Source organism: Pristiophorus japonicus, unplaced genomic scaffold (assembly GCF_044704955.1).
Source record: "Pristiophorus japonicus isolate sPriJap1 unplaced genomic scaffold, sPriJap1.hap1 HAP1_SCAFFOLD_578, whole genome shotgun sequence".
Lineage (NCBI taxonomy): Eukaryota > Metazoa > Chordata > Chondrichthyes > Pristiophoridae > Pristiophorus > Pristiophorus japonicus.
This window is the reverse complement of record NW_027254486.1, coordinates 109,942-119,719: the sequence shown is the minus strand read 5'-3', so window position 1 is coordinate 119,719 and position 9,778 is coordinate 109,942. Positions and strand designations below refer to the sequence as shown.

Below are 9,778 nucleotides of genomic sequence, written 5' to 3'. Positions count from 1 at the left end.
GACAAACATTGATAAAAAAAAAATGTTTTTAATTACAGCCTTGTGCTACCTGCTGTGGTACTATAGATATACATTAATATGCATATATGTTAATCTGTTACTCTATAATACATATTGCACAGTAATCTCTAAATGTTTAACCCGTTTAAATCGGTTACCAATTTTTGATATTTATTTAGTATTTAAATCAGTTTAGATAAAGCAGTTACTACACATATCTAAAACTGTTTAATGAACCGGTTTATTTGTTATTATAGATTGTGCAATCAGTTTTAACTATGAAATATAGCTTATAGTAGTTGTTTGATGACATGAATGCATACACATTATAGGTCAAGTGTACCTAGCAAAGTATTGGTATTTCAAAATGTTGACATACCAATTTCTCAATCATTTTAAAGATTTAGTACATCAAGGTTTTCTGATATTTCAAAGATTCAGTAGATCATTATTTTCCCTTGGTCCCTACTACTTCAATAGGTGGGAACTTCAACCAAAAACCTGGAGGAAGATTCACTCAGAGCTGAGTCAAGAAAATATTTATATGATGTGGAGAATGGGGGCTTTCTACTCAGCCAATCTAAAACTCTTAGCATGTGGGCATCACTGGCAAGGCCAACATTTATTGGCCATCCCTAGTGGTCCTGATAAGGAGGTGGTGTGCTGACGTCTTAAAATGCTACAAGTTGTGCAAGATTTGATACAACTGAGTGGCTTACTAGGCCACTTCAGAGGGCAGTTAAGAGTCACATTGGTGTGGGACAGGAGTAATATATAGGACAGACCGGGTAAGGACAGCAAGTTTTCTTCCCTAAAAAGACATTAGTAAATTAGTTGGGTTTCTATAACAATCCAACAGCTTCCTGGTCACTATTAATTTTCAGATTTTTAAAAAAGTGATTCAAAATCTCATACTGTCATGGTAGGATCTGAACTCACATGCTGTGGATTACTAGACGAGGCTTCTCAATTTCTAGTCCAGTAACATAACTACTACACCACCGTACCCTTCCTGTGCAGAAACATTGATAATGTGGCTGAAGAACAAGGCAAACTCTGTCAGAATGAAAGGTCGATGTTAAACTCACCAAGCAAATACGGTACAATTGATTCAGATTGAACGGTAACATAGAACTAAAGAATTAAATAAGGTGTCAAACGCAGGAAGCCATAATTAAAAATTCAAGAACTAATTGCTTGTTTAGTATTTCCAAGGACAGTATTTGCTAAAATTAAGCCTTTGTATTTTGCACCAGTTATTATTTAACCAACCCTTTGCAGCAGAGAAGTGGGAAATAGATTCATTTGGTGTATGTGCTTTGCTTTTAGCATGGAGTACACAAAAATGAATTTGTAATTAGCCTTGTAATAACATTATCATGTCCTCAGGATTTACAACTAATGAATTACTTTTTAAAAATGTAGTCACTATTGCAGGTACAGCAAGCATTAAGAAAGCAAATGGCATGTTAGTTTTTGTTACAAAGGGATTAAAGTACAAGAGTAAAGTCTTACTACAATTATAGAGCCTTGGCATGGCCACACCTGGAGTACTGTGCACAGTTCCGGTCTCCTTACCCAAAGAAAGACATACTTGCCTTAGAGGGAATGCAACGAAGGTTCACTAGATTGGTTCCTGGGATGAGGGGATTGCCCTATGAAGAGAGATTGAGTAGACTAGGCCTATATTCCTGAGAGTTTAGAAGAATGAGAGGTGATCGAATTGAAACATATAAAATTATTAAGGGCTTGACAGGGTTAATGCTGAGAAAATGTTTCCCCTGGCTGGGGAATCTAGAACACGGGGTCACAATCTTAAAATAAAGAGTCAGCCATTTAGGACTGAGAGGAGGAAACATTTCTTCACTCAAAGGGTTGTGAATCTTTGGAATTCTCTACCACGAGAGCTGCGGATGCTCAGTCGTTGAGTATATTCAAGACAGAAGTCGATAAATTTTGGGATATGGGGATAGTGCGGGAAGGTAGAGTTGAGATCTACCATTATCTCACTGAATGGTGGAGCAGGCTCGAAGGGATAAATGGCATACCCCAGCTCATATTTATTATGTTCTTATGTTGACAAGTCAGTAGAATATTTTCACACAGTAAGACTTCACAAACAGTTAATCAGATTTTGGTAGTGTTTGTTTAGAGAAATGTTTTTCCAGGACATCAAAACTCCCACCTCTTCTTTAAATAATGCTGTAGCATCTTTTATATCTACTCGCAATCTAGGCTGACACTCTAGTACAGTACTGTTGGAGGTGCCATCTTTCGGATGAGACATTAAATCTAGGTCCCGTGTGCCCACTCGGGGCCGTAAAAGATCCCACAGCACTATTTCAAAGAGGAGCAGGAGAGTTATCCGCGGGGTCCTGGCCAATATTTATCCCTCAATCAACACCACTAAACAGATTATTTGGTCATTATCACATTGCTGTTTGAGAGAGTTTGCTGTGCACAAATTGGCTGCTGCGTTTCCTACATTACACCATGATTACACTTCAAAAATACTCAACTGGTTGTAAAACGCTTTGAGATGTCCGGTAGTCATAAAAGGTGCAATATAAATGCAAGTCTTTCTTTTTACTTCAACAGGTAGAGGAGATCTCGAATTTAACATCAATTTGAAAAGACAAGGCCTCTGATAATACAACACTGGCCTGAAGTGACAGCCGAGATTATGTGTTCATGTCCACAGTGGCACTGGAATCAACACTCAAACTCGCCAACTGAGCCAAGCTGAGCATGTATTGTATTTCAACATGGTGCCATCAATGGGGATACCACATCTCATGACATCAATCACGGGGGAAATTAAAAACAAAAAAAAATGCTTTACTTTGCTCCATTTCCTTTCTTAATAAAAGGTCAGACCTGAAATGTTAACTCCGTTTCTCACTCCACAGATGCTTCCTGACCTGCTGCATATTTCCAGCATTTTCTGTTTTTATTTCAGATTTCCAGAATCCACACTATTTTCCTTTCTTAATAAGCCTGATCACAAGAGAGATCAGTAAATGGATGGGTGTTTTGATATTTTGAATTCGTCAGTAAATATTATAGGTTTATTATACCTTTCTGGGTGGACATGGCAAAATTTTTGTTTAGAATCATACAGCACAGGCCGCCATTCAGCCTGTTGTGCCTGTGCTGGCTCTTTGAAAGAGCAATCCAATTATTCCCACCGCCCCAGTCTTTTCCCCTCCAAGTACTTATCCAATTTCCTTTTGAAAGCTGCTATTGAATCTGCTTCCACCAGTCTTTCAGGATGTGCATTACAAATCACTACAACTTGCTGCATAAAAAGATTTTTCCACATTTCCCCATTTCCCCTCTGGTTCTTTTGCGACTAACCTAAAATATGTGTCATCTGGTTACTGACCCTACTGCCAGTGGAAACTGTTTCCTCCTATTTACTCTATAAAAATCCCTCATAATTTTGAATATTAAATCTCCCCACAACCTTATTTGCGCTAAGGAGAATAATCCCAGCTTCTCTAGTCTCTCCACATGACTAAAATCACTCATCCCTGATATAATTCTAGTAAATCCCCTCTGCACCCTTTCCAAGGTCTTGACAGCCTTCCTAAAGTGTGGTGCCCAGAATTGGATACAATACTCGAGCCGAGGCCTAACCAGTGATTTTAAAGATTACCATAACTTCCTTACTTTTGTACTCTATGCCTCTATTTATAATGCCAAGGATCCCATTTGCTTTTTCTAAAAAAACAGCCTCATCAATTTGTCCTGCCACCTTCAAATACTTGTGTCTCTCTGTTTCTGCACTCCATTTAAAATTGTACCATTTATTTTATATTTCCTCTCCCAATGTTCCTTCCAAAATGCATCACTTCACACTTCTGTGTTCAATTTCAAGTTCCACATGTCTGCCCAATTCACCAGTTTATACCCTCCTGAATTCTGCAACTATCCTCCTCACTGTTTACTACATTTCAGAGTTCTTACTGCAAACTTTGAAATTATGCCCTGTGTACCCATTCCATGTCATTAATATACATTAAAAAAACAGTGGTCCCAATACCGATCCTTGGGGGACACCACTGTATGCTTCCCTCCAGTCTGAAAAACAACTGTTAACCACTACTCTCTTTCTGTCCCTTAGCTAATTTCATATCCATGCTGCTACTGCCCATAGGCTTCAATTTTGCTATCAAGTCTATTATGTGGTACTTTACCAAACATCTTTTGAAAAATCCATATATACTTCAACACTACCCTCTTCAACCCTCTCCGTCAATCAAGTTTGTCAAACACAATTAACCATTAGCAAATCCATGCTGTTTTTTCATGTATTAACCCAACCACTATAGATTATGTTTTCATTAAGTCCTCAAAGCCATCCTACGTCTCTCCCAAGTCCATATATGAACTTGGACAAGCATTTAACCATGGGAGGGTATTACAGCAACTCGCATTGACATAAAATAACTTTTCAGCAAGGGTCACAAGACTCATGAGCAGAATCCCTGTCTCATTTATCCCTCTCCCAGTACAGGGATTCTGAAGGCATTGAATTAAAAAAACTAACAATTAGAAACATAGAAAATAGGTGCAGGAGAAGGCCATTCGGCCCTTCGAGCCTGCACCACCATTCAATAAGATCATGGCTGATCATTCCCTCAGTACCCCTTTCCTGCTTTCTCTCCATACCCCTTGATCCCCTTAGCAGTAAGGGCCATATCGAACTCCCTCTTGAACATATCCAATGAACTGGCATCAACAACTCTCTGCGGCAGGGAATTCCACAGGTTAACAACTCTCTGAGTGAAGAAGTTTCTCCTCATCTCAGTCCTAAATGGCCTATCCCTTATCCTAAGACTGTGTCCCCTGGTCTGGAATTTCCCCAACATCGGGAACATTCTACCCGCATCTAACCTGTCCCATCCCGTCAGAATCTTATATGTTTCTATGAGATCCCCTCTCATCCTTCTAAACTCCAATGTATAAAGGCCCAGTTGATCCAGTCTCTCCTCAGATGTCAGTCCTGCCATTCCGGGAATTAGTCTGGTGAACCTTCGCTGCACTCCCTCAATAGCAAGAACGTTCTTCCTCAGATGAGGAGACCAAAGCTGAACACAATATTCCATGAGAGGCCTCACCAAGGCCCTGTACAACTCCCTGCTCCTATACTTAAATCCTCTCGCTATGAAGGCTAACATACCATTTGCCTTCTTCATCGCCTGCTGTACCTGTATGCCAACTTTCAATGACTGATGAACCATGTCACCCAGGTCTCTTTGCACCTCCTCTTTTCCTAATCTGCCGCCATTCAGATAATGTTCTGTCTTTGCGTTTTTGCCACCAAAGTGGATAACCTCACATTTATCCACATTATACTGCATCTGCCATGCATTTGACACTCACCTAACCTGTCCAAGTCACCCTGCAGCCTCCTAGCGTCCCCCTCACAGCATCTGCAAACTTGGAGATATTACACTCAATTCCTTCATCCAAACCATTGATGTATATTGTAAAGAGCTGGGGTCCCAGCACTGAGCCCTGCGGCACTCCACTAGTCACTGCCTGCCATTTTGAAAAGGACCCATTTATCCCGACTCTCTGCTTCCTGTCTGCCAACCTGTTCTCTATCCATGTCAGTATATTACCCCCAAGACCATGTGCTTTGATTTTGCACACCAATCTCTTGTGTGGGACCTTGTCAAAAGCCTTTTGAAAGTCCAAATACACGACATCCACTGGTTCTCCCTTGTCCACTCTACTAGTTACATCCTCAAAAAATTCCAGAAGATTTGTCAAGCATGATTTCCCCTTCATAAATCCATGCTGACTTGGACCGATCCCGTCACTGCTTTCCAAACGTGCTGCTATTTCATCCTTAATAATTGATTCCAACATTTACCCCACTACTGATGTCAGGCTAACCAGTCTATAATTACCCGCTTTCTCTCTCCCTTCCTTTTTAAAAAGTGGTGTTACATTAGCTATCCTCCAGTCCATAGGAACTGATCCAGAGTTGATAGACTGTTGGAAAATGATCACCAATATTTCTAGGGCCACTTCCTTAAGTACTCTTGGATGCAGACCATCAGGCCCCGGGGATTTATCGGCCTTCAATCCCATCAATTTCCCTAACACAATTTCCCGTCTAATAAGGATATCCTTCAGTTACTCCTTCTCACTAGACACTCGGTCCCCTAGTATTTCCAGAAGGTTACTTGTGTCTTCCTTCATGAAGACAGAACCAAAGTATTTGTTCAATTAGTCTGCCATTTCTTTGTTCCCCATTATAAATTCACCTGAATCCGACTGCACGTTTGTCTTCACTAATCTTTTTCTCTTCACATATCTATAGAAGCTTTTGCAGTCAGTTTTTATGTTCCCGGCAAGCTTCCTCTCATACTCCATTTTCCCCCTCTTAATTAAACCCTTTGTCCTCCTCTGCTGAATTCTAAATTTCTCCCAGTCCTCAGGTTTGTTGCTTTTTCTGGCCAATTTATATGCCTCTTCCTTGGATTTAATACTATCCTTAATTTCCCTTGTTAGCTATGGTTGAGCCACCTTCCCCATTTTATTTTTATTCCAGACAGGGCTGTACAATTGCTGAAGTTCATCCATGTGATCTTTAAATGTTTGCCATTGCCTATCCACCGTCAACCCTTTAAGTATCATTTGCCAATCTATTCTAGCCAATTCATGCCTCAAACCATCTAAGTTACCTTTCCTTAAGTTCAGGACCCTAGTTTCTGAATTAACTGTGTCACTCTCCATCCTAATAAAGAATTCTACCATGTTATGGTCACTCTTCCCCAAGGGGCCTCGCACAACAAGATTGCTAAGTGGTCCTTACTCATTACACATCACCCAGTCTAGGATGGCCAGCTCCCTAGTTGGTTCCTTGACATATTGGTCTGGAAAACCATCCCTAATACACTCCAGGAAATCCTCCAGTGCTACCAGTTTGGTTAGCCCAATTAATATGTAGATTAAAGTCACCCATGATAACTGCTGTACCTTTATTGCATGCATCCCTAATTTCTTGTTTGATGCTGTCCCCAACCTTACTACTATTGTTTGGTGGTCTGTACACAACTCCCACTAGCGTTTTCTGCCCCTTGGTATTCCGTAGCTCCATCCATACCGATTCCACATCATCCAAGCTAATGTCCTTTCTTACTATTGCATTAATTTCCTCTTTAACCAGCAATGTCACCCCGCCTCCTTTTCCTTTCTGTCTATCCTTCCTAAATGTTGAATACCCCTGGATGTTGAGTTCCCAGCCTTGGTTAGCCTGGAGCCATGTCTCCGTGATGTCAATTACATAATACTCGTTAACTGCTATCTGCGCAGTTAGTTCATCCACCTTATTCCGAATACTCCTCGCATTGAGGCACAGAGCCTTCAGGCTTGTCTTTCTAACACACTTTGCCCTTTTAGAATTTTGGTGTAATGTGGCCCTTTTTGCTTTTTGTTTCTCTGCTCGCCATTTTTACTTTTCTTCTTTCTATCTTTTGCTTCTGCCCCCATTCTACTTCCCTCTGTCTCCCTGCATAGGTTCCCATCCTCCTGCCATATTAGTTTAACTCCTCCCCAACAGCACTAGCAAACACTCCCCCTAAGACATTGGTTTCGGTCCTGTCCAGGTGCAGACCGTCCGGTTTGTACTGGTCCCACCTCCTCCAGAACTGGTTCCAATGTCCCAGGAATTTGAATCCCTCCCCCTTGCACCACTCCTCAAGCCACGTATTCATCAGACCCTGCGATTCCTACTCTGACTAAGAACATCTCCTGTCACTCCTTGGCAAAGACTGTCTGAACTGGTGGGAAGGAGATCCGACTCGATTAGTAGTAACAGAAAATGCTGGGATTACTTAGCAGGTCAGGCAGCATCTGTGGCCAGAGAAACAAAGTCACCATTTCAGGTCATAGAAACATAGAAACATAAAAAATAGGTGCAGGAGTAGGCCATTCGGCCCTTCGAGCCGGCACAGCCATTCAATGAGTTCATGGCTGAACATCAATGAGTTCATGGCTGAACATGGTCGATGAAGCGGAGACGTTAACTCGGTTTCTGTCCCAACAGATGCGGCCCGGCCTGCTGAGCGTTTCCAGCATTTTTTGTTGTTATTTCAGATTTCCAGCATCGGCAGAATTTTGCATCACTAATATATGTTCACAAGCTCTTCCAGGAATCAAGCGGTCCGTTTCTTCGCCCCTCCCCCCGGAGTAACGCAACAATTAACGAAAAGACGAACAGTAAAGCAACAACAAGAGTACAGTGGGAGAGTTGGACAATAAATACCAAGCCGCACTATCCTGTGTAACACACATTATGTCCCCCCTCTCTCCATCCGGCGGCTGCCTTGTTCCCGTCCGATGTGGGTGTTGCCGAGCGAGGAACCCATTGAACAACAACTTGTGTTTGTATAGCGCCTGTAGCGTCCTGAGGTGTTTTCATTTTGTGGCATGATTGGCACCAGCGGTCCAGCTGACGCGACATTCCACGATGAGAGTCAACGAAAACATATTTTAAAAATGATCTTCCAACGTTGTCACTTATTGATATGTATATATATATTCGTTTAAAAAGTCAACCCACCACCACCCACAACAACAAAACCCAGAGCCCAGTCGGGAGACAAACTCTTTCCCAACGGGCCCGGATGTGATGATTTGATTGCCAGGCCTCCGCCCCGTTGCATGCCGAGAATTGTAGTCCGTTACCCACAATGCCATGCGGCCGCCCCCTCCGGAAGCGGGCGGGGCTTCAGCGGCCAACGGTTTTTTTCACCCGCCGCCGGGTGAAGAGTCGCCAGCGCGCGCATGCGCAGCGGGCCGCGTTTCCAGCGACGGCCTGTCCACGCCGCCGGTGCTCCAGACAATAAGGGGTTGCGCCATCGTTCGTTCCTGCCTCCTCTTTGTTTAGCGAGCGAGAGACAGACAGAGAGAAAAGCCGCCGGTTATCGGTGTGACTCCATCTCATTGTGCACTCTGCCTAGTCACACGAGGAGAAGGCCTGAAGGTGCAACCATGTCGGGGGACCAGATCACCACGCTGTGCGAGCAGTTGATGAAGGCGGTAAACGTGATCATGGACGGAGGCTCCAGTTCGCGCTACCGGCTGGAGGCCCTGAAGGCGAGTTGTGCTTGCTGGAGGCGGCAGGAGCAGGCGTTTTGCCCTCATACACTCCCCCACTGCACCTCCCGCTTCCCAGCTTTAATCATTTAGCAAGAATCTGCCCTATTTTTACAAATTAGAATTTAAAAAAGAATCTTATTCCAGCAGGAAGTTACTGCATCGGTTGGAAGTTTTACTCCCTTCCCATCGCGGGTGTTTCAGTTTTGTGTGCAATTTTACAAAAAACCGAACCATGCTCTCTGCAAAACATGGTCTTCAAAAATTTTAGCGCCATTGCGGCGCGCTTTGGCTTTTCATTCATTCTGTGGAGTTGCTCGATCAAGAGGCGTTTGTTTAACATAATCGAAGTCGGTGGATTTGAGGCAAACGCTTTCCTCTTGCGTTTGTTTTCATTTTAATACGCTGTGGCGGTGGTTGGGTTTCAATTTTTAGTACTTGGAAATTTTCCTGCAGACATTGTGATATCGCGCCATGTGTCCCATTTCCTAATCTCTTATTTCCATGTGCTGGTAGAGTTGTATGGCAGCTGATAATTGAGTTTTGGAGTCGTGCTTTTATACCACCAGTTATTTGGGATTGTCCGTACACGTTAGTGTGTAAAATCTATTGCTCCTTTCAAAATTTCGACCGCATTTGTAGTGCATCTTCAAGTAGTTAG

At 42.6% G+C, this 9,778-nt stretch overlaps 1 protein-coding gene across 2 annotated transcripts in view; it reads left to right on the top strand.

Moving 5' to 3' along the window:
* Positions 1–8,802: 8,802 nt before the first annotated feature.
* Positions 8,803–9,778, top strand: part of LOC139254795 (exportin-5) — an 83,960-nt gene continuing 82,984 nt past the window's right edge. Inside the window, exon 1 of one of the 2 annotated variants that reach the window (XM_070873817.1) lies at positions 8,803–9,117. In XM_070873817.1, coding sequence (XP_070729918.1) covers positions 8,806–9,117 — 312 coding nt within the window. In that variant the 5' untranslated portion in view covers positions 8,803–8,805. The remainder of the gene's footprint in view (positions 9,118–9,778) is intronic. The other variant, XM_070873818.1, reaches the window with a different exon arrangement.